We start from the raw sequence: 23,507 nt of genomic DNA on the forward strand, positions 1-23,507 counted from the left end.
AAGGGAGGTGTGTGTGTGCCACTGCAGGGTGTTCTCAGTGCTGCCTCCTTCAGGGATCTGGGATGGGAAACGTGAACCACATGGGAAAAGGTGTTCACGAACAGGAATGTAAAGGTTTGTTTCGCTGTTTTTATCTCTGCACATCGCCAGGGGTTTTCCTGAGCAGTCAGCTGTGTAGAACAGGAATTCCTGTGCTGTCTCATGAGCTGTGGGTCTCTCTGGGGGAGCTGCTTTGGTTGCAAGCAGATCCACTCCCGATTCCTCTTGCAATCCAGCTCAGCACTCCAAGATGCACTGAAGGCACCTCCAGCACGCTGAGCTCTGTAGCACCCTCAGGATGGAGTTTGGGCTGGGCCTGGCAGGAACCAGAGAAAGGCTTTTAAGGTTTCAAAGAGCTGCTTTAAGTGCTGGTGTCTCTCTCCCTGCAGGCGGCTTCATCAGCTTCAACGGCTCGTGGCGCGTGCAGGGGATCCTGGCCATGTCCCGCTCCCTGGGGGACTACCCCCTGAAGAACCTCAACGTGGTGATCCCCGACCCCGACATCCTCAGCTTTGACCTGGACAAACTGCAGCCAGAGTTCATGATCCTGGCCTCTGACGGGCTGTGGGACGCCTTCAGCAACGAGGAGGCCGTGAGGTTCATCAAGGAGCGCCTGGACGAGCCGCACTTCGGGGCCAAGAGCATCGTCCTGCAGTCCTTCTACAGGGGCTGCCCCGACAACATCACGGTCATGGTGGTGAAGTTCAGGAGTAGCAGCAAAGCAGAGGAGCAGCAGTGAGCAGAGGCTCCCTCTGGACTCGGCACGCACGCAGCGGGAAGCTCGAGTGAAAGCCGCTCGGATCGTCCGCGGGAGGAGCGGATCCCTCCGGCCTCCGTTCCGTGCTTGACACCGGGAGCAGTACAACCAGTCCACGCTGAGCAGTGACAGCAGTTCAGTTTGCCCATGTTGCCCCTGCCTCCTGTGAACCTCGCTGCTCCTCCAGAACTCACTGGAACCTTCCATTGCACCGTTTTCTTTCCGGATCCCGTGCGGTTCGACCGCTCCCCTCCCGTTTCTGACGCTCCAGGGTGGGTCCAGCTGCACGGCAGGGTCAGGGCAGTGCTGCTGCTTTTCCCCAGAGCTGGCACTGCCCATGTTCCTCATCCCTTTAAGCCACAGTGATAAGGCTGAACAGGAAAAGGTTGGTGATTTTTTTGGCCTCTGGCATGAAGGAGGAAGAGGAGCCAACTCTGCCCCTGCTGCCACACTCTTGGCTCTCTCGCTTCATTTAACCTCCTCCCCCCACCCCAGTAAATCCCTGCCAAGCATGTGAGTAGGTAGAGCTGCTGAATTACCTGAAGCCACAAGTTTATCCAGGCTGTGCATTACTCTGTAACAGTTCTAGGCCATATTGTATCCAAACCAACTGATGGCAGAGTTCAGCAAAATACTCTGAGGTTCTGACACCTCCTGGATGAGAAAAGAGCTCAGCTGTGAGAGCAGAATGTCTGTCCTGCACCAGGAGTCACCCTGACCTTATTTTGGACTTGGCAAGCGAAATGCAAGGTAAAATTAATGTCATTAGTGACTGTTGGGAAACTCATCAAAGCAGGGCTTTCCTCAGAGCTACCCCAGTCAGGGCTGTCCAGGTGGTTATCCCTGGTACCAACTGCAGATGGATTCGTGGTGTTCATCCCGGGGCAGAACCGTGTTTTGGGATAATGTACAAATGCCAGGCAGCAGTAGAGATGAAAGGTTGTGTTAAATCTAGAGAAAAGCCTGCTTAGATCTAACTTTCAGTATTGAATTGTATTTTGGAACCTGGGACTGGTGTAAGTTTGTTCTGCCCGTGGTAACAACTGCAGAGGGGCAGGGTTGTGTGAGATGAACAGACCAGGCTGGATAATTGTAATAATCCTTGGAATCTCCCTGCAAAACGTGGTCCTGGACCATCTGCTCAAGGTTCAGGGTGCTGGAGGTTGTTGGTGTTTGGGTCTGGAGGGGAATCAGGGATCTGCTGCATTAACTGGCATTGCCTGTTCTTGGGTGCTGAGCAGGTCTGAGTCTCTCAAGGAGAAAAATCAAAGAGCATAAAATTCCTGCTCGAGAGGGAATTTCCATCTTAGTCTTTCCAGTTTTGTTCCTAGGTCACCTCTTCCCCAAGGAACCTCCCTCCTTTAATTTGCTGGGGATAATCACAGCTCTCAGTTGGATCTGTTGCCTTTACCAGGGCTGTCCAAAATGTGTAGGGGATCCCCTTGGCAGCCTCTGCTCAGCCCACACTCCAGGTAGAGCCCTTTCAAAAGTGGAAAGCAGGAGAGGGAAGTGTCCAGCCCTGCTCCTTCCCTAGAGGATGGGAGGCTCCTGACTTTTTTAATCCCTTGAGCAGTGACTTGGCAATGCAGCTTGGCAGCTCCATCGAGCAGCTCCCAGGAAACCTCAAAAACTGCACAGCACTTCAGTTATTTTGGTTTGAAAAGGTATTTGAGGTCAGAAGGCTGGGAAATGCAAACCTGGGGTGGCATTTCCATGGGAGTGCTCAGTCCTGGAGCCAGGAATGGCACAGCAGCAGAGTCAGAGCTCCAGGCAGAGCCTTTCCTGTGTCCTTCACAGGAGAGGTCCCATTGCACCAGCTTTGCTGTGGAGGGCACAGCCTGGGGAGCTGCCAGGAGAGAAGGAGAATCCCTGAGGGATCCATGACCTTCTCCTGAGCATCCCTGAGGGATCCATGACCTTCTCCAGAGCATCCCTGAGGGATCCATGAGCTTGGCTCACTGGCTGTGCTCCAGCACTCGTGACAGACAGGAAAACGAGGTGGCAGGAATTCCCAGCCATGAGGGAGCAGTGGGAGAGTGGCTCCCTCTGGAAGCAAACCCTGCTCTCGGGATTTAGGAAAGCAGTGCAGTGCAGGACAGAAGGGGTTTGCCTGGATGTTTATTCCAGGATCATTCCCTCTGTCACTCCCAGCCCCTCCAGGCAGGCACCAATCAGCCCTGCTCCAACCTTCCAGTGTCTGCAGCTGCAGCAAGAGCTGCTGGAGCAGCTTCAGCTTCCTCTGCAGCCTCCTCTCCCCATCCCTCAGCACCATCCTGGCCACCCAGGCCAACAATCTCTGTCCAGCCTGGTGACTTGGGCTTTTATTACTCTAAAAAACAAGTTTCAGCTGCTTTAGGTTGGAAGCTGCAGGCCTGGAGGAGGTGAGAGGCTCCCTGTGCTCTCCCAGCTCCATGCCCAGTGCCCAGCAGTGCTCTCTGCTGCCAATCCTCAAAGCTTCTCCCCCAAACCTCCACTGAACTTCGCTGATTTGTGCCAAATCCCGTCGTGACACAGCTGGGGGACGGCGAGGGTGAGTGATGCACCTTTTTGCTGATGCCACCTGAACAATCCAGGGTTCTCCCACTGCCTTAACCTCCATCCTCCAGCTGGGAAGGGTTGCCCTGGCACGAGGGGTTCCTCCCACCTGCTCTGCCTGCTCTGCTGCCTGGGCACCTCTCCAGAGAAAGAGCTGCCTCCTGGGGACAGTGGCCAGGACACAGCTGGGAGCTCCTCTTGCCATGGAAGTTCTTTGGAGCCCGAGTGGCTCTGTTGGGGACATCGGTGCCCTCGGGAAGAGCCTCCCGGGGCACAGAACTGATGGACTGAGTTGCTGCCAAAGAGCATCTTTCCCGTGGTCCAACGTGACAAAATGTACCTTTGTCAGTAGTTCAGCTGGTCCGGTGCTCGAGGAATTGGGGCTGTTCCCTGTGGGATGTCACAAGGTCCCAGTTAACTCACGTGGGACGTGTCAATGTTCGGTGATCAGGACTGGGATCGTGGATTGCCGTGGAGTTCGTCGCTCTGATCACACACTGTGGGGAGGTTCAGACAGGTTGATCCTTCCTGGAATTCCTGGGAGGGCTGGGACTCTCCCTGCCTGTGTTGGTGGCACTGTGGCTCCGTCTAGTGGCCCGAGCCCGCCCTGGCACTGGGAACGCCGCAGCATTCCCTGCAATTCCACAGCAGCTCTCCCGGCCCCTGTGGCAAAACGGGAGGGATTTCAAGTCCCCCCTGCCCCTTGTCTCCCAGGCTGGAGTCAGGAGTTCGTTGCTCATCTCAGGGCTGGCAGGAGACATGGTTTTGTTTCACACCAAACTCATCCCACATCGTCTTCTGTCGCACCGTCCGGCACCAGGCACAGGGAGCTCATCCCCCAGGGTGGCACAGGTGACACTGTGAGGGTGGCATCACCTCCACTCCTAAAAGGTCTGAAAATACCCAATTTGACACGAATGAGCCAGTTTTACTGAGAGATTGTTTAGATTTCATATAAATATAAATATAAATAAGGCAAATGCCATCCAGCATCATGGACTGCCCACTGACTTGGGGTGCTGCTGCTGTTCTTCCAGAGTTTAAACCATTGACAGGGATAAAAGTAAAACATTGGGAAGGTTTTAGGCTCCAGAAGTTAGAACTGAAGTGCTGCATCAGCTGCCTCTCAGGACACAGGACAGCCCTGCTTTAAATAATATGGATATATTGCTAACATAGCTGATACTTGTTTCACACAGAGAGCCATTTAGTGAGTGATTTTACTACAAAAAAACCCCACAACTTACCAGCCTTTCGTTTCCCAAAGGAGGTTTTTTAGGCCTCTGTACAAAATTCCAAGTTTACAATTGAGGGTGTTCTGCTGGAATTTGGCAACTGCAGAGCCCGGAGCTGCTGCCCCTTGGTGAGCTCCAGATATTCAGAAATGACCTTTCTAAACCTGAGGACTCAGCAAAAAAGAAAGAGATCTACACAGTTAATACTGATTTGGAGTTTAATTGGTTTTATTTCCACGGTGCTGACCAGGCAAGGTTTAGGGAAGCAGCTGGTTTAGAGTTCTCCCTCAGGTAACTCAGAGTTCTGCTGGGTGGTCTGGGTGCTCTGGTAAGCAAATGGATGCAGCTGAAGCCTTTCTAGAACCATAAATAAGAGGCTCAGGGGCAATTCTTGAGGAATTTAAAACCCCACTTCCATGGGTTTCCTGGATTAGGTCAGTTCCTGTCTGCTCAGTCCTAAGGAAGATGGAATGAGATGGTCTCGAAGGTCCCTCCCAACCCAAAGCACTCTGTGATTCTGTGAATGAGTTAAAAATAGGGAAATAAAGCACTTTTCCCCTGCATTGAAATGGCCAACCCTTTAGGGAGGCAATTTTTCCAAAGCTCAAACCCACCTGCCTTTAACAGGGCAAACTCCAGAGTGGAGCAGCTCCAGAGGGAACAGGAGCAGGGGCTGGAAAATCACCTGTGAGCCCTCAGTGTGTGAATTATTCCACCCAGGGTGTGTTTGGGTTGGAAAGAACCTTAAAGGTTGTTTAGTTCCACTCCTGCCACGGGCAGGGACACCTTCCACTATCCCAGGTTGCTCCAGCCTGGCCTTGGACACTTCCAGGGATCCAGGAGCAGCCACAGCTTCTCTGGACAACTGTGCCAGGGCCCCCCAACCCTCCCAGGGAGGAATGAGATCCCTATCAAATCACAAGTACTTGGAATTCTGATTTACTACAGCTTTTAAACAACTTACTGCATAAGAGGAAAAAAACCAACCAAACAAACAAAACTTAGGATCTGGAAAAATTTTAGGCATTTTTAGTACACTATTTTAGGCAGATGCAATAAAATTTGGGCCCACCCCTGAGTTCAGTTCTTAGATTAGCTCATGGTCTGCAGGTTTTTCACCTCTTGCATGGCTGCTCATGCTAAAAACTTCCCTAATCATGGCTTTAAGCGGAAACAGGAGCTTAGTTAGGAATTTTACATTTAGGAACTTTACAGCAATAATAAGGTCAGACTCAAATACAAACCAAATTTGGAAAGGTTTGGGTTTGTTGTTTTTTTTTCAGAAAACCAGGGCTGTTTTCCAGTGGGATTTGTTGCAGAGTCGCTGTCGCTGCAGATGACAATTCATTTCAAACTGATCAGTGTGTACAAACCCTGAGCAGTGTCAGCACTTGGGGCACATAAACCCCAAAGAGCTGCAGGTTTGATAGGTGTGTGTCTGGTCCTCTGTGACCCTCCTTTCTCCCTCACCAGGAGCACTCTCTGCTTTATCTGTTTTCTGAAGCCTGCAGAGCCACAGTTCCATTTTTGGGGGGGTGGGGAAGCAATACAGACTGTGCTGCAGCATCAGCGTTCTTGTGGCAAATAATTTATTTCTGAACAGGCAGCATGGCAGGCTCCTGAAAAACAGAGGGGGGTGGGTTCTGAGGTGTAAAAACAATCGAAGAACAAGGCAGATGTTTCTCACAGAGCTCTCAGGATCTGCCCACAGAGCAATCAAATCCCAGATCCCAAACCCGTGGCACAGCTGTCCCTGTTTCTGGAAACACAGGAGCATCCTTCCCTCACTCACCCAACACTGTATCTTCAGCTATTTAACAACAACAAAAAACACCCTTATTTTTTAAAAACTTTGAGCTTAACACCCACCCTTAGAACACTGACATCTTGTCTGGAGAGTGATGTCCCCAAACCCTCACTTTTATACCTAAAAATCCTGCGATCCCCACCCCACCCCAAGCCCCACGTGCAGCTGTTTGGAAAGAGCCAAACTCAATCCTGCCCACAAGGGAATGAAGGCACTGGTGAAACCTCCCCCCCGTGGTTCCTGGAGGTTTCTGCACCTCTCTGTGGTTTGTCTCGAGGAGACACTGTGGAATTCTGCCAGGCAAAAACAAAAATCCCTGGGAATGGGAGCTGCTCCGTGGCCAGGATGTCACCGTAGTCTCCTCCCCGTGTAGTGGATGTGTCCAGATTAATTATGTTCATGCAACTGCAAATTCTGTATTGTTGTCTCTTAGAAGTGTAAACTACTGAAAACTGGGCCTTGCTGATTATGAATAAAGTGATTAAAAACCGGTCTTTACACATAGGGCAGAGTTTGTCTCCTTTAAATAGAAATATCGGGGGGGTTCCTTCCTTTATTGCATTCTAAAGTGTGGGGGGAGGAAACCAATTGAGAAACAGACACAAATCCCCCAGGAAATGATTCTGCTTTCATCTTCCCTGGGGGTTCCAAAGCTCTTGGGATGCATCAGGACACGCACAGAGATGTTTCTATGTGGGGGTTTTGGGATATCTCATAAGCCATGAACTCCACCTGCCCCCCAGGAGTCTGGGAACACTGTCCGAGACCCCAAAGCAGTTTTATTTTATAACCATAGAGACACACACACAAAAAGTGCCCCATTTTTCCCAGAATTTCCCATCAGCTCCTGCAGATCCCACAGGCTTGGAGTGTTCTTGGAAGCATGACAGAGGTGATACCTTTAAATACCCGGGGGTGACACTCTCAGAAGGGTCACAGAGGTGAGACACACAAAGAAGGTTGTTTTGAGAGAACAAATAATTGAGAGTGGCCATAAAGCAACAAAAACAATCCAGGCAGGAATTTGGGAAGCGTCCTCAAAGCTGGTTTCTTGGCATAACATTATTCCTTGGTGACTTTTCCTCCATTCCAGAAGATTCAGGCAGAAATCCCTGGAGCTGACCACGTGGGGAGGTGTCAGAGGCAGATGGGACAGAGCATTCCAAAGTACCCTGAGCATTCCAAAGTACCCTGAGTGCACATGGAAAAGTGCTTTATGAATTCCTGGTGTTTTTATTTAAGAGCACTGCGATGTTCCAGGGAGATGCTGCCACTGCAGCGTTGTCAAAAGGCATCACTAGAACTGCTTTTGGTTTGCATTTCCCTGCCCTTTAAATGTTTTTACACCAAACAGGTTTAAGTTTTCCTTGTTAATCCAGAATCAAAGGCAAGTCACAGAGCTGCTGGATGACAAATCCTGCCAGAACTGGATGAGTTCACTCGGTGTGAGGCCGTGAACTGCGATCAGGTGTCTGTACTTACAGGCATCAAAATTAACTCTATACAGGAAGAACTGCTCGGCATCTTCGGGGACACTGACGGGGACTTTAAGGATGTTTAAGCAAATTCCAACATAGACATCCTCGAATTTCACCGGCCTGACGTGGCCCATCAGCTCGTAAATCCTCAGGGCCAGTTTTCCATCCAGGACATAGCCCATCCCACCGCAGTACGGAGGGTACGACCTGAAGGGATATTCCCGGTAGGAGATGGATCTGGTTTTGTCAAAGCCCCTGTAGGCAAAGTTGTTGATGAGGGGGTAACCAGTGAAGAGGTTCTCCGAGGAATTGCGCCGCAGCAGGAACTCCACCAGCCTGGGGGTGTTGATGAAAACGTCGCTGTCGGTCTTCATGAGGAACCTGGTGCCGGGGCAGAACTCGGCCACCCAGCGGAAGCCCATGATGGTCTTCAGGGTGAGGTTGCCGTAGGTGTCCCTGAAATCCTGCTGGATGATGTCCCCGTACAGGATGCTCTCGTCCCGCACCGACAGCTCCACGGCGCTGTCTCCTCTAGGGGTGTCCTGCCCCAGCAAGAACAGGGTCAGCACTCGGTGGCCCCACCAGGAGCTGCGAGAGCCCCACGTTATCCTGATGGCCTGCCTGGCCTTCACCTCCCTGGGCCTGGAAGACACCAGGATGACCAGGAACGGGCGGACGTCCTGGCACTTCCAGCGCTCCCGCAGCGTGAACGGGAAGTTCTGCTTGTAAACGGGTTCATACTCGTAGAAATACATCGGGTTCACCTTCTCAAGCACAGCCTTGGAAGGAAAGGTTATGTACAGCGTTGTTAGCGTGGAGAACACCAGGAGGAACACAAAAACCCACTGCAGGGGCCTGGTGGACGTGGCACCCGCTGGGACCAGCGTCATGGTCGGTGCGTGTGGAAGTGCACTGCTGACCTTCAGAATCCATCCCACGAGTCCTGGGGCATCTTTCTTGCTGGAAAAGAAAGGAACAAGCAACATTCAGAGTGGTGTTATCCAAACATTACCTTCTCCTTAAGTGTCAGCAGGAGGTGTGGTGTGGAGACAAATCCCAGCCTCCCTGGTGCAGCTGTTCCATCCTGCACTCCATGGATGCTCCACGGAGCGTGGTCTGCACGGAAACCTCACGGCTGTCACCTTGGGAATCCCCTCTGCATCAACCTGAGCTCTGTCAGTGCTGTCATCCCAGAGATCTTGGCACGGCCCCCACTCGATTCCACCCCGAGGAAGGAACAAAATCCAAGGGCTATGAAGTTCAGAGGCTTCAAAATGTGGGATTTCTCTTTTCCTATTAGTTTGTATGAGCTGGAGTAGATCAGCCAAGACAGCAAAAGCACCCAAAAATATTTCATCCCCTATTGAAGGGTTGAGCAGCTGCTTGTTCTGAAGGAGAAAGAAGGTAAAAATCAACTCATTTAATTAAATCAAGTGATTTAGTAAAGGTATTTTTGACCCAAACCATCACCATTTTTACCATTACCCAAGCCATGTTTGGATTTGGGACACACAGCTTGTACCTGGTGTGTGTCCTCAGCAGGTACTTCCAAACCCCATGGAATCTGTGCAGAAGCCATTCCTGCAGTGCCAGGATTAGAGATTCCAATCAATACATCTTCCCAGAACTCAATTTAAACCCTGCACCCTCCACTTACCACTGTTTCCTTTCCCTGTATTCCTTTAAAACTGCACATGCTCTGCTCATACATTGGACATCTTTAGGAATTCCAGAGGATTTGGGATGTTTGCAGTAATGACATTTACCCTGCACTGTAAAGTACTCACAAAGACACAGCAAGGGTGATGGAAGGTTCAGTTCCTCAGCACGATTAATTACTGTTTATCTTCAAAAAATATCACCACAGGGCTTGTAAATGTTTTGTATTTGACAAATAAATCCAACCCCCAGCACAGCACACCAGAATCCAAGGGGATTTGATTTGCTCATATTCCTGTGTAGGATCTGGCTTTAAATTCATCAACCTTTAAAAGAAAAATCTGGAGCACATTTCACAAATGATGTATCGTTAAAATTCACCAAAGATGTATCTCTAAAATGGATTTAAAGCAATTTTGTATAAATAAGTATTTAATAGAAGAATTTTGGAGTGATCCCTCTCAAAACCAGTAAGTAACTTTATTTGCTGGCAGTTGTCCCCTTCCAGCTGTACAGCAGGTGCATCAGGAGCAGCACCAGGAACTGCTCCTGCCAGGGAATTCCTTTCATTTCCTTCCAAGCTCACAACTCGCTGGCTCTGAGATGGTGCCAACAGATCAAACCGATGAACTCTGGAACAAATGTGAGGCAACACGTGCTGAACACGCTCCACAGGGATTTCAGATCCATCTCTCACACTCTGCTTCAGCCCGGGAATCACGGAGTGCGGACATGCTTGGCAGGACAAAGGTGGGAAATTCTCCTATTCGCTGAAGACTGACAATTCCAATAACCATGATATCGTCCAATTTAAAGATTTTAAAGTATCTTAAGGCTAGATGTATAGAAAAATTAATCCTTTTACTCTTTAAAGCTACCAGCAGAAATCATTTGGAAATATATTCCTGTCCCTGGCCCCAGGGTCAGGTTGGATGGAGCTCTGAGCAACCTGGTCAGTGGAAGGTGTCCCTTCCCACGGCAAGGGGTGGAACTGGATGATCCTTTAGGTCCTTCCAACCCAGTTCAGCCAGTGATTCCATGTTTTTCTCCCTGCGCTTTACCAATCTAGGGGAAATTCTGCAAGACGCCGGGGTAACAATACTCTAAGAACTGATTTAAAGGACTTTCCAACAACCACTTGCTCTCCTTTCTGCCCGCCCGAGCCACCCCGGTTCTCTGTTCCAGGCTCTGGATGCAGCAGCGCAGGGAGGGCTGTGCGAGGGGCTCTGCTGAGCCCGGGCAGAGTTAAAGCCCTCCCAGTGGATTTTATTAAAATCGGGCACCGGAGCCGCGGCCAGAGGGGTCCCCCGCTCCCATTCCCATTGCAATTTGCCATTACCGTGTCCCTCCTGGCGCTGCGGGCATCGGGAAGCGGCGCCTCCCCTTCCGCCTCCCCGAGCGCCGGGAGCGGCCCCGCCGGTCCCCGCCTTCCCCCGCCGGGATCCCGGGGGATCCCGGGCGATCCCTCCCGAGCTAAGGCCGGGCAGGGCCGGGAGGAGCAAGCGGCGCTTCCTCCCCGTCCTGCCTGTGCCGCTGGAATGGCCCCGGGGAGGATCCACTGCCTCCATCGCAGCATCCACCTCACTTTAGCGAGGCGCGGAGTGGAATAACCTGCCCGGGCAACTCGGCCACCTGCAGAGTTTACACAAAGCTGCCGGGTTTGGTTTCTGTGCGCAGTTTTAGGCGCAGATTAGTTGGTGCTAAATCAGCTGTCCCCGGGTTTATGGCTCGGGGTTATGCAAGCGAACCTGCAGGCAAACCCTACACACGAGCCCGGCCGGCCAAACACACCTTTGGACAAAGCAAAGGTGGATGTTCCATCCGTGCTCAGGAGCAAATACGGGGTTAGAACCCGGCAGCGGGAGCTGCATCACACCCTGTCCTGCGGATTGATCTCACACTGGTGGTGAGCTCTGAAGCAGTGCAGGGAATCCTCACTGGAAGTGGCTCTGGATCACAGGATCCTGCTCTGAACCGAACTCGTGTGGGCTCTGCTACAGTTAGAGATGACCAGACCACAGTGCCCTCCCAGGGCAGCTGCTCCGTGCTGGCCTTCACTTTAATTAGCTGGTGAAAATCAGGCTCTGCTTGATCACTGCTGTGAGGTGACAGCCTGATGTTAGAAATGACAGTGGTGACCTTAAACACTGAGCACAGCTGGAGCAAGCACAGAGCAGAGAACTGTGTGAGCTTCAAATCACAGCACCATCCATTCCCTGCCAGGCTTTGCCCTTGCTCAAGACACCATGTTTCCTCAGAACTGCACACTTTTCCAGGGAATTCTGATTCATTTGACTGTATTACACATCAGAGAGTTGCCTCCCCATCTTTCAGTTCATTCCTATACATTATTTATAAGGAAACACAAACCCTTCCTTCCCAGATTTAATACATCGTGACCTGCTCCTGCAAAAAGTCCTCCACGTAATCCATACGTGTTATTAGCGATGAAAAATGCACAGCACTGAGCACTGTCATCTTTTGTTGCCCCCAATTAGTTCTGGTCTAACCCTTTTAGCTTCAAGAGATACCAGATTATAACTTGTCTGGCAAGGCTGAGGTTGGTTTTACGCAACGTGTAATATGTGAGCAATCAATGTCGTAATTATTGGAATGATTGTCCTATCAGTCAGCAGCTCGTTTGGCCATCAAGACCTTCACATCTTTTTGCTGATTATGTGTGTTCTGAAGCAAGGACTGCAGCACTTGGTATGTGTTAGGCCTGCCCAGCGTAGGTCTGTCTACTGTCTGAAAAATGGAGACTCAATAGGAATTCAATAATAATAGTCTAAATTTTCTATCTCCTCTTGTTTTATTTTACTGCTTAGAATGCTGGCAAAAGAAATGATCAAGACACAGTTATTTCCCTGATTCTTGTCTTGTCCCTTTACTGAAGGAAATCTTCATCAGTGGACAAGCACAAAGCAGAGCAGAATGAAGAGGTTTTTGATTTCAGGCGGCAGAGTCTCAGCGATGAGTGGTTTGTAAGGTCTGCATTTACTCATTATACCATCACACAGAGTGCAGTTAAACTCGTTCATGCAGACAGAACCCCCGCTCACAGCCCTGGCAGGAGGAGGCAGTGCTGTGGTCAGAGGCAGCCGGAGCAGAGCCCACCTTTCAAGTTCTCTTACAGTTTGATTGAGTCCCTGGGCCTGGGGAGACTCCGATTAGAACCCACTGATCACAGAGTCACACTGAGCTAACAGGGACCCAGCAGGGTCATCGAGTCCAACTCCTGGCCCTGCAAAGGACACCCCAAGAAGGACACTTTGTGCCTGAGAGCGTTGTCCAAACCCTCCTGGAACTCTGGCAGCTTTGGGGCCCTGCCCACTGCCCTGGGGAGCCTGTTCAGTGCCAACCACCCTCTGGGGGAAGAACCTTTCCCTGAGATCCAACCTAAACCTCCTCAACTCAGCTCCAGCTGTTCCCTCGGGTCCTGTCACTGGTCACAGAGTGAAGAGATCAGTGCCTGCCCTTCTGCTGCCCCTCAGGAGGATGGTGAAGACCCCAGTGGGGTCTGACCTCAGCCTCCTCCAGCTGAACAGACCAAGTGCCCTCAGCTGCTCCTCTTGTGGCTTCCTCTCCAGACCCTTCCCCACCCTTGTGGCCTCCTTTGGATTCCCTCTAATACCTTAATATCCTTTTTATACTCTGGTGCCCAAAACTGCACACAGAACTCAAGGTGGCATCAGTTTGTTGCTGAGACATGCACTTTGAGGGCACCTTGTTAGGTTATGGATTGATAAGCGTGGACAAACCTTAGGATTTCCCCTCCTCACTGGCTGTGTTTATACACAGTTCCTTTCCCAAAATGGATGTGGACACAGGGAATTGATCTCTGAGCACGCAGACTTTCCCCAGCCCACGGATCAGGGAGCGCAGCCAGGCTGCTGGGCCTGGAAGTGTGGATGTTCAGACCTGCTGGAAGGCAGCAACCTTTGTGCCCGTGACCAATTGGCAGGTTACTCATGGTGTCCCACCCACAGGCTTGGCACGGAGGGTGCACCTTCAGGAACGCTGCTGGGCTGTTATCAACCCGATAAACCACGGGCTGTTTGCACAGAGGTTTGTCTGACTGCAGAGCACGGAGCTGCTTCTTCCCCTTCCTGCCTCTTTGTGCTTCATCTCCCGGAGGAGGAAAGACATCGATGCAAATTGGCTTCAGGGGAGAGAGGGGGAACATCCCAGCCTGGCTGGAGAGGGGAACTGCAGGGCAGAAATGGGCCACCAGAACACCAAACCCCGCAGAGTGAAGCAGGCCAACATAGTGATGCTGGGGCTGGACTGTGCAGGGAAATCCACGCTGCTGTACAAGCTCAGGTACAAAGATGCTTTCCTGACCGTCCCGACCATCGGCTTTAACGTCGATATGATTGAAATCGGGCAGGATTTTACGCTGACGTTTTGGGACGTCGGAGGGCAAGAGAAAATGAGGCAGGTCTGGAGCAATTTCCTGGAGGGTGCAGATGGACTGCTGTACGTGGTGGACAGCTCGGATAAGCGACGGCTGGAGGAGTCCAGGAGGGAGTTTGAGCTCATCCTGAAGAACGACTCCATAAGGGACGTGCCGGTCGTGGTGCTGGCGAACAAGCAGGACTTGCCCGGGGCTTTGAACGCTGAGGAGATCACCAGGAGGTTCAAGATGAAGAAGTTCTGCAGTGACAGGACATGGTACGTGCAGCCCTGCTGTGCCATCACGGGAGAGGGGCTGGCAGAAGCTCTCCAAAGGGTGGCCACGTTCGCCAAACAGTACAGCAGATCCAAGGAGTCCTTCACAATCCTGAAGGAAATCTGAACACTTTAAGGATTTCTGGCATCAAACTCTGGAGGATGTTAACGTGTTTTGTTGGACAGACCAAACCTGGAAATATTGGAGCCTGGAGAACTGTTATACATAAATATTTATAAAGAACTTTGACACTATTGAGGTCTACTGTTATACTCGGCAGCATTTTATTATTTTTTTTTTTATTTGCTGGGGGTTGTTCAGCTCAGAAATGTGGCTGCTGAACGATGAGAAAGGTGGACTTGAGCACCTGGAAACAAAATAGGTGAGAAGCGTTTAAATCCCTTAAAATCAGGTCATTTTGTAAGATGCAAACGAGCCAAGTAATTTGTTCAGCAATGATAAAATGCTGTTTTGTAATAAATACTCTGTGGATGTATTTCTTTTATATGTATATTTATATATATTAATATGAAATAGTGGGTTTAGAGGTTAAATGCTTAATGAGGTACAAGAGAACTTGTTGGCTATTACTGCATTCTAGAAACAATTACTCCAAGCAGATTTTAACAAGCAGGATCTGCCCCTCAATCAGCCTCAATCTGCATTTCTGTGCAGATTTCCTGCTGGCTGAAGGAGGGAATTAGTATTCTGAATTAAGGCAGTGAAGGATTGATAACTGGAAGACTAATTGAACTCTATCAACCATGGAAACAGTTTAAGGCTGACAGTTTAAGGGCCTGCTCTGTAAAAGCAGGAGAAAAGAGATCATTGAACTGTTGATTGTACAGTCCCAGAAAATCCAGCCCAATTCCTTCTGCCTCCTTGGCAGAAGATGGGATGCCCCAGTGCTTAGGATGCTTTCCTAGATACCTGGATTTTTTTATCCCCTACTCCTGCCACAGTCTTTGACCACGGACAAGTCATTCAACCTCAACAGCACCTCAGGAAAATGAACTTCCCAGTCACGGGCTCTGGAAAAGTCGTGGCCATGACCCTGGAAAAGGGGTCCTCTTGTGCACCTTTTTTTTTTTTTTGGTGACAAAATGATGATGCCAAGTCATTCACAGAGGAAAACTGGGTTTCATTCTTACTAATAAACAGGCAGGAATTTCAAGTTCCAGGAGGGTGAAACAGCAATAAAGTCACCCAGCCCTCCCCTGGTGTCTCATGAATATATTATTCAAAGGGCAAAAAATCATCAGGTGAATTTGCTGAAATAGTAAACAAAGGGAGGTTTCTCAAACAGAAGCTGTTGTTACTGCTGAGACTGATTACCAGGGGCTAAGTCCTGACTCACCTTGAGCCAAAAGGAGAGCAGGGATCTGGATTTCTCATTGCCTGGGCTGATGATTTCAGTTCAATACAAAATATCGTCTTCTGTCCCCAGGAAGATCTTTAAAAGTCATTAACATGAGTTTTCCAAACCCAGCACAATTCAATGCTAAAAGAAGTAATATTTCAAATCAATACATTCCTAAGCATTTGCATTTTATGGTATATATTGAATTCTCTTAATCCAATCATGGGTCTGTTATAAACCTCAATTTAGTTCCATGGACTCGGGACTCCCTCAGGGAGAAACACTCTGGAGAGATTTAATGAGGGTGCACCAGGGTCTCTAATTAGACAAGAAGCAAGTTCTGAAGGGAGAAATAAAGTCCTATAATAGACCGGCTCATACAGCTAAAAATGAGAACAAGCTTTCAGGCACACAGGCCCTTCTGCAGGTTATCAAATTACAGCAAATGACACATCAGCTTGAAGAAATATTTTACATTATGCTTTAAAGGAGAGAAATAAACCCTATTCCATTCACTTTACGGAATATCAAGTACTTAAAAATTGAATTTTCTAAGAGCTTGGTTTCCCAGAGAAGTGAAGCCTGTTATATCTGCCCATGGAGACCCCAACCTTTGGGAATAATTTTGAAGCTTTAAAATAAATATCAATCGAGCTGGAGGTGCAGGTTCTCAAAGGAATCACATGCCTGAATGTTCAATTAAAAACAAAGCAGTGAGACAGAGAAAAGTGACCACAGCAGTGCCCCCAGTGAGGGCAAGGCTGATGAGGAACAAAAGGAATCCCCAGGGAGATAAATGTTCCCTCTGAGCCACAGCAGAGCCAAGGGATCATCAATCCACAGAGCCTGCCTTTAATTAGTTCCTTTGCTGGTTGGTCTTTTCCATCCTGCAGGAATAAGCAGAATCCTCAAGGGCTTCCTTAGGTGCTCCGTGGTGAAATCACACCCAAAGGTGCTTCACAGCTTCATCCTGCTCCAGAGAGTTTGGGATCTTTGGAGCTGCTTGGCTGAGCAAGATGAGCAGAATTGTGTGTTGGAGTTTCAGAGCACAGCAGAGTGGAATTCTACTGCTGCTAAAAATGCATTCCACAGCACCATAAGCAAAAGTTATTCCTGGATAGGTTTTTTTGTATTTTATTTCATTATTTACAATTTTATAGGTCACTCACTAAAAGCAATTTTAGGATTTGTGGAGGCTTTGGGAAGGTGAGAACTTGGAATATTGAGCACCTGCCCTGTGTGGCAGTGAAAAGGGGCAGAAGGATCTGTGAGACCCAGGGCATGCAGGACCCTGTGCCCTCTGACAGATTGTCCATGAGGACAGTGTAAATGTTGAGGATGGGGGCCTGCCCTTTTGGCCACTTGTTGACAGGATCACTGTGGTGTGAAGTCACGATGGGCTTCCTGAGATCTGAAATAACTCATGGAAATGCTGTTTTAAGGGAAGGTGTGGAGCACTCCAGGTTTGGATGGTAATAGTCCCTCCTCCTTTGCCTGGAAGACAACTCTCCAGTAAATGGAGCACTGCAGATCCAGAGGCAAGTGTGATGTCTGAGGAATTCAGGACTACTGCAAAGGGAGACAACAATCCCTTGAAGTGCTGCATAAACATTAAAGAGCTCAAAGCAAGTTTTCCTCCCAAAGCAAATGACCCAAGCCACAATCAGGCTTCTTCCACTTCTAATTAGCTCAAGTATTTCTGTTCAGCACAAGATTCTGGACACGGATCTCCTCAGATCCCACAGCCTGGATTATCCAAGGCTCTGTAATTTAGGATGGAAGCTCTGGAGGGTGGAGGCCCTGCTTCCAAAGCACACACCACGCTGCAGGGACCATTTGCAAATGTAAATTCATGAACGGGGACAAGTCCAAACCCATGTGATTTTGAAGGGATTTTAGCAGACTGTGCATCACTTTGTGTTCCTGCAGGTGTCCCCCCAGCAGAGCTTTCCCCCCTTCCCGTCCTTCACCAGGTATCCCAAAGGCAAGGTCTGTTTTCCTGCTCTCTTTATCAGATTTCCAGGGTGCTTTTGTGCTCGTTCTCAGGCCACTCCTCGTGCCTGGAATTACCCAAACACTTTTACAATCCCATGGCATTGTTTTTCTCCGGGTCCTTCCTCCAAGCACTCCTTTCCCACGATGTGTGCAAAGCTCCTGCCGATGGCTGGGAGGGTTTTATGACCAGGCCCTGACCCATATCTTTTGATGAGTAGTTTTTATTATTTCCTTGTTCTCCCCATATTTATTCATCTGTTCCCTTGTAGGGCTGTCTTTGGTGCAAAGATCACCTTTTTGTTCTGGGTTTCTGCACTGCTGAGAAGTTTCTAGCTCTTATATTTCTGCTAAAAGTAGCCCGAATCTGGTGAAATATCTGCTAAAACAAGGAATTTTGTGACTTTAATAAACCACCAGGCTCTGAAACCCGAGCCACGTGTGTTGTTTCTGTTTTAGCAAATCTAGTCGAGAGCTGCAGCAACAATTTCATTGATCCACACAAAGGCTAATCCGCTTTGGAATTCTCCTTGGCCGTTAAAGGGTAACTGTGCCTTCATCGATAGTTTTCAGTTGCTTTATCTAAAGCACACACATTAATCAAGGAAGAATGTGGAGCTCTCAACCTTCCCTCAACTGATCCAGAAGGCTTGAAAAGTTCTGTTTTGTACAGGACCATCCCAGATTCCTGTGAGAATCCCTCCTACCGTTTGGATGCAAACAAAATGTAAAGGGCATTTTGCAAACAGCTTAATTAATGTTTGATAAATTAATCTCCTCAGCTCTTCCCGACAAAAGGCCATGGATTTCTGACCGAATTCACGTAGTTGTGCCTTTGTTGAGGATTTGCACTGTAAGGTTCAATGTATTTAAAATATATATATTGGTCACAATGTGTTTGTGTGCATACAAACCCAGCCTGAATACCTCGGAAAAGGTTAAACAAAATAAGAAAGAGGATGTTACAGAAAAAAAGGTCAGAAGTTGCCTGGTTCCCTCTGAAAACGTTCCATGCTGGAGGAAACAGCTTCGTGGATTTTAGTGACATGAGGCCCCGAAGATGGAACCCGAGAGAAATTATTATGCAAATAACTGGCTTGTAGTAACTCCAACCAATATGAACCCTGAGTATGAATAATTAAAAATATAGAACACACTATTGAAATCAAATGGCTTGGAAATCAAATATACTTTCAAATAATTCTTCCATTTAACCTACACAGGAAGATTTAATGCTTATTGAGAGTTGATTGAGCCTCTCCTTTTGGAAGTTTAAGGTTTTCCAACGAGTCATTTGGTTCACTGATTATTTCAAATAATCATTTATTGCTGACACTGCGAGGCTTTTCTTCCCCATGTGCTCCTAAAAGCCAAGGCAAACACTAGAAAATCTTTATCTCACCGACCGATATTATAAAAAAAAATTCTTGCATAGAAGTCAGTGTTTCCTTGCTGAGACATCTTGTGGTGTGTCAGGTGTCCTGCAGCTCAGCAAAACGAAACTGGGGGGCTGCAGATTCGTCCCGAGAGGCTTAAACCACACAGCTAAAAATACTGTACCTCGCTTTTTTTTCTTTTAAACAAACCCAGCCTAATGACGGTGTTGGTGGGATCTATTTTCAGGCATGAAGTATTTCAAATCTGATAGTAACAATTTGTTAAATATGAATTTCCGATAAATGTCAAGTTCACAGTTGTTTTCGTTATGCCTTAAGATGAACATTTCACAAGCACAGAACTTCGTGGCACTGAAATTTCACAACAGTGAGGTCCAAACAAGCAGATTCCTAAACTGGAATTGCCATTATTGTTTGGGGTTTTTTTTTCACATGAAGTTGGTTGTGATTTGTAAGAGCCCTGAAAACCAGTTCACAGCTAAAATGAGATTTGAATATAAAGAAATTAATATTAAAAGGAAGGGTTGATCTCGGTGATCTTCAGTTCCTGAAGCTGCTAAAATGCTGAGTATTTCAGGGAAATTCTTTGGCCATTATTCCCCCTCAAAGGAAAGCTGAAATAGAAATATTCCCCTCTGTCAGACAGCGGGAAATCAAGGAAATGTCAATCCTAATCCTTGGGAGAAGGGGCCTCCTTGGAGCTGCTCAGAGCCCTCATTTTCTTCATTACAGGGAAACAAAGGTGCAAGCTTGAAGTGTTTTCACATCTCTGCCCTGAGCCTTTCAGAATTCCTTCCTCAGTGCCTATTCCAGTTTCCTGTCAGAGGGAGCAGCCCTGACAATGGCAATCTGCATCTGGACATTTACATTTTTGTTGCCTCAGAGATGCATCTTGGATTTGATGCCGTTTCATGTGCTAAACTCTGCTCCCTGGCAGGGTTAGGAGAGCTTAAATTTTGAGATGCTCCCAGAAATGCTGCTGGCTTTGGGATCCTTTCAGTGTTTCTGTGTCCAACACACCTCACACCAGCATTTAATCATCTAAGCATATAATAGCATTAATTTTTCTGACACAGCTCTGAGGATCAGCCTGTCCTACCATCAGTGGTGCTACCAGGGGCTTCTTAGGAAGGATTTGTTTTGGAAATGAATGGAAAATGGACAGACTATATCCCTGGATCATTCAGGCCACACCCAAACAGCTCATTTCACTACGTATCTCCTCACTTTTTATCTCAAGGTAAATTTTCTTCCCTTGCCTTTAATAGGGAATTGTTCTGTTGGGAAGGTGGAGCAGCTGGAACACAGGCAGGGAAGTGCAGCTCCACAATCTGCTGATTGATGATCAATTCCTGTTCTTCCTGGGCTATTTGCAGCTGATGGATTTTTGGGATTGACTCCAGCTCTCGTACCAAGAAACATTATTTGCCAATGCTCATTTCCTGATCTATAATTTTGTCTGATCTAGTGCACTAAAAACTGAACTGTAAAAAAATGTCACCAGTGGAAATTAAAAGCAATCCCCAAATCAAAGGTTCTATTCAACAAAAAGTGATATTAAAACAGAAGTGCTGAGATCAGAAATAGGCTGAGATCAGAACGTAGCCAGGGACAGGAGAGCTGTTTCAGTGTCTGTGGGCCACATCTTTTATTCCCACTGTCATCCAAAGGCCTTCAGCCAAATTCCATCCAAACCCACCTTCAGACCTGTCTTTAGGACAACGCTGTGTTTGCACACCAGATAAAAGATATGCAGAAAATATCCTACCAGTAGTGCTATTCCATTAGTATAAACCCCAGGATTAATGGGAATAATGGGATAATGGGAATTTCTCTATGTGCACCACAAACCTTTGAGGTTTTACCTAACACTTTGTTTCTTATAGTAGGGAGATAGTTTTACCTGCTGTGAAAAGCCACTCGCAGGAACTGCCTTTTACCTAAATATATGTTTAGTAAATACATAATATAATTTTTATATATATATTGCTAATAAAAAATTCATCCTCGCAGTACTGTTTCCCAATGTGAGAACTATGCAAAAATATCAAAGATGCAGAGCTTTGTACTGCAGTAGCACATGAAGTTTGAGCAGTATCATAACAAGAGAATTTGTGTTTTATGCATAATTTATTATGTTGTAGACACCTACACTGAGCCAAAAAGTATCCTTCTAGGAAAAGCTAATTGAGACTCAAAATATCCAGTTGTCTGGGTGTTTTTAAAGACAGCCCAATGACACTGGATCAAGAATTCAGAGGGAATCCTGTCTATTCTTCCAAATTGGCCTTCTGAGTGTTTTTGCACCGCAGATCTGAGGTAAAATCAAACACAAACAACGTGGTAATTGTTCCTCAGAGAGCCAAACAGATTAATTAGACTACAGTTACACAAAGCGTGCCTGATTAACAGCTGATTATGTCTTCAGTGAAGTCACAATAGAAATTATTCTTCAGATGGAACCAGATCAAAGAGCGCCGAAGGATTGTCTTCCTCGGTCCATACATAATTTAGGAGGAGCGAAGCATGTTTTGTGTTTCACTGAAGTGGCACAGAAGGGAACTGTGCATGTCAGAGGGGGGGGTTGGACCTGGGGGTGCAGCAACGCCCAAAGGCAGCTCTGGAGTTGAAGGAGGATTCTCCAGGGTGATTCTCAGTTATTTTCAAATGGTTACTCATAAAACGTGGTTATTCTCAGCCCCTTGACTCTGTCAATGTTTTTCCAAGAAGGCAGAGGGAAGGTCAGCAGGGATGACCCCACTGAAAGGTCACTGTCACCAGCTGGGGCGCTGAGTCAGTCCGGTCGCTCCGGGATGTGCTGCCTTTCCAATTCCATCATTCCCAAAGCACACGCTTCGGGTACTCGGGGGCGACAGAGGGAGGCGGTGGAGGTGGGATGAGCACGTTTGGGTCAGCAAAGATGTGCAAAGGTGGTGATGAGAAATGTGATGATGGAAGAAAAGGGCTTTACTTTCATAAACTTCTGGACAGTGTGCATGTTTTACCTTCATGGCCTGTCTAGTTACAGGCCAAGGGCATGGGCAGGAATGTAACACAATGGATTAGAGTCCAATTTCATTATTCATCAGGGACTCTTTCCAATATCTAATCTAAACCCACGCCCTTTCAGTTTAAAGCCATTCCCCCTTGTCCTGTCCCTCCCTTGTCCCCAGTCCCTCTCCAGCTCTCCTGGAGCCCCTTCAGGCCCTGGAAGGGGCTCTCAGTTCTCCCTGGAGCCTTCTCTTCTCCAGCTCTGCCAGCCTGTAAATGAGACAGAGCACTAACTAAAGAGATGATTTTTTCACTCTTTCTCCATGTAGTCTCCATGTTGTCAGATGGACAAAGTGCATTAGTTTTTAAAGTGTAAATAGCTGTATCAAGAAAATGCCCTTTTTGTCTTCCCAGACTGCGATGTGAAGGGGCTGCTGTCCCTATACCAGGCTGGAATAGAACACTTTACGTATCAGTAGACCAGCAGATTAATTAGCCCTGACTAATTTACCCTCCTCGTGCTGCTGTGACATCGCTGCTACATTTATGCAACAGATGTGGCTGTGGTGACTCAGCTTCTGCCACTCCTGGTCTCGGTGAGAACTCTCTGGAGCCATCAGAGCCTCCTCCTCTGAGAAACATCCAAACACACAGTTCCTCCTAGTCTGAAAAATCATCCTCTCTGTTTTCACAGAGAGCTAAACCAAGTTCTTTTTTCGGATACTCATCAGTCTCTGAGTGACTTGGTGACTCAGTGACTCAGTTTTCACGCCTGGGAGGCTGCATTTCCCACCAGAGCTTTGACTTCTTTTCTATCAACATGCAAGACAAGAGAGAGGAATCCCCACAACCCCTGGTTGATTTTTCAGTCATTAGAAGTGAGTACAGACCACATGCAGGATCGGGCCAGAATATATATCTATATACAAACACATACAACTTATTTTCATAATAAGTTAAAGCTGTGTCCCAGATATCATGGGTGCTGTGAGCTTTCAGAAGGAAATACACTGGGTATTTTGTAAATAAACCACTTTGTTTTCCAGGCTCTTGTTGATCTCTCTAAACACAAACTTTCTGTAGTTTGATCACCTGCAGCACGGAAAAGGCGCAGAATTAGATTTCTTTTGTATTTCTGAAGACTCACTGTCAAAAGGCAATAGTTTGTCAGACATGAATTTCCAGTAAGTAATTTTTTATAGCTAGGAGTGGTTCTGGGACGGGGGTGAATACAAAGTGTAGTGGGGTGAGGAATTAAACTGGCAAATTTTGGCTTTATGAGGCGGGCGAATGCAAAGTCCAGTTTGGCTCCACGAGGGGAGCGAATCCAAAGTGTAGTTAGTGAGGGGAAGGATTAGTGTTAACTTTTGGCTCCATGAGGGGCACAAATCCAAAGTGTAGTGAGGGGAAGGATTAAACTGTTGACTTTTGGCTCGGTGAGGGGAGCGAACGCGAAGTGCAGCGAGGCGGATTAAAACGCCAACTTTCGACTCCATGAGGGGAGCAAATACCAACTGTAGTGAGGGGGCGTATTAAAGTGTTAACTTTTGGCTCCATGATGGGGGCAAATGCAAACTCTAGAGAG

The 23,507-nt window shown here is 47.9% G+C and overlaps 3 protein-coding genes across 3 annotated transcripts in view; 2 read left to right on the forward strand and 1 right to left on the reverse strand.

Moving 5' to 3' along the window:
- Positions 1–6,877, forward strand: part of PPM1L (protein phosphatase, Mg2+/Mn2+ dependent 1L) — a 68,902-nt gene extending 62,025 nt beyond the window's left edge. Inside the window, exon 4 of the mRNA XM_050308032.1 lies at positions 429–6,877. Within this exon, the coding sequence (XP_050163989.1) occupies positions 429–778 (350 nt within the window). The 3' untranslated portion in view covers positions 779–6,877. The remainder of the gene's footprint in view (positions 1–428) is intronic.
- Positions 6,878–7,106: 229 nt separating this feature from the next.
- Positions 7,107–10,876, reverse strand: B3GALNT1 (beta-1,3-N-acetylgalactosaminyltransferase 1 (globoside blood group)). The gene is made up of 2 exons (XM_050308034.1): positions 10,850–10,876; positions 7,107–8,811 (listed from the first exon to the last, which is right to left on the reverse strand). The coding sequence occupies exons 1-2, from the start codon at positions 10,873–10,875 to the stop codon at positions 7,755–7,757; spliced, it is 1,083 nt and encodes a 360-aa protein (XP_050163991.1). The 5' UTR covers position 10,876; the 3' UTR covers positions 7,107–7,754.
- ARL14 (ADP ribosylation factor like GTPase 14) lies at positions 8,805–17,938 on the forward strand. Its single transcript, XM_050308035.1, has one exon. The coding sequence runs from the start codon at positions 13,733–13,735 to the stop codon at positions 14,306–14,308; it is 576 nt and encodes a 191-aa protein (XP_050163992.1). The 5' UTR covers positions 8,805–13,732; the 3' UTR covers positions 14,309–17,938.
- The last annotated feature ends 5,569 nt before the right edge of the window (positions 17,939–23,507 follow it).

Source organism: Myiozetetes cayanensis, unplaced genomic scaffold, assembly GCF_022539395.1.
Source record: "Myiozetetes cayanensis isolate MyiCay16 unplaced genomic scaffold, myiCay2020 scf13, whole genome shotgun sequence".
NCBI lineage: Eukaryota > Metazoa > Chordata > Aves > Passeriformes > Tyrannidae > Myiozetetes > Myiozetetes cayanensis.

Excerpts from the sequence above, each read along its gene's own strand:
- B3GALNT1 (XM_050308034.1), bottom strand. The coding sequence starts at position 10,875 with ATGCCCGCAGCGCCAGGAGGGACACG. Across the intron at positions 8,812-10,849 it reads GCAGCGCCAGGAGGGACACG|CAAGAAAGATGCCCCAGGAC; the intron begins GTAATGGCAAAT and ends TTTCTTTTCCAG.
- ARL14 (XM_050308035.1), top strand. The coding sequence starts at position 13,733 with ATGGGCCACCAGAACACCAAACCCCGCAGAGTGAAGCAGGCCAACATA.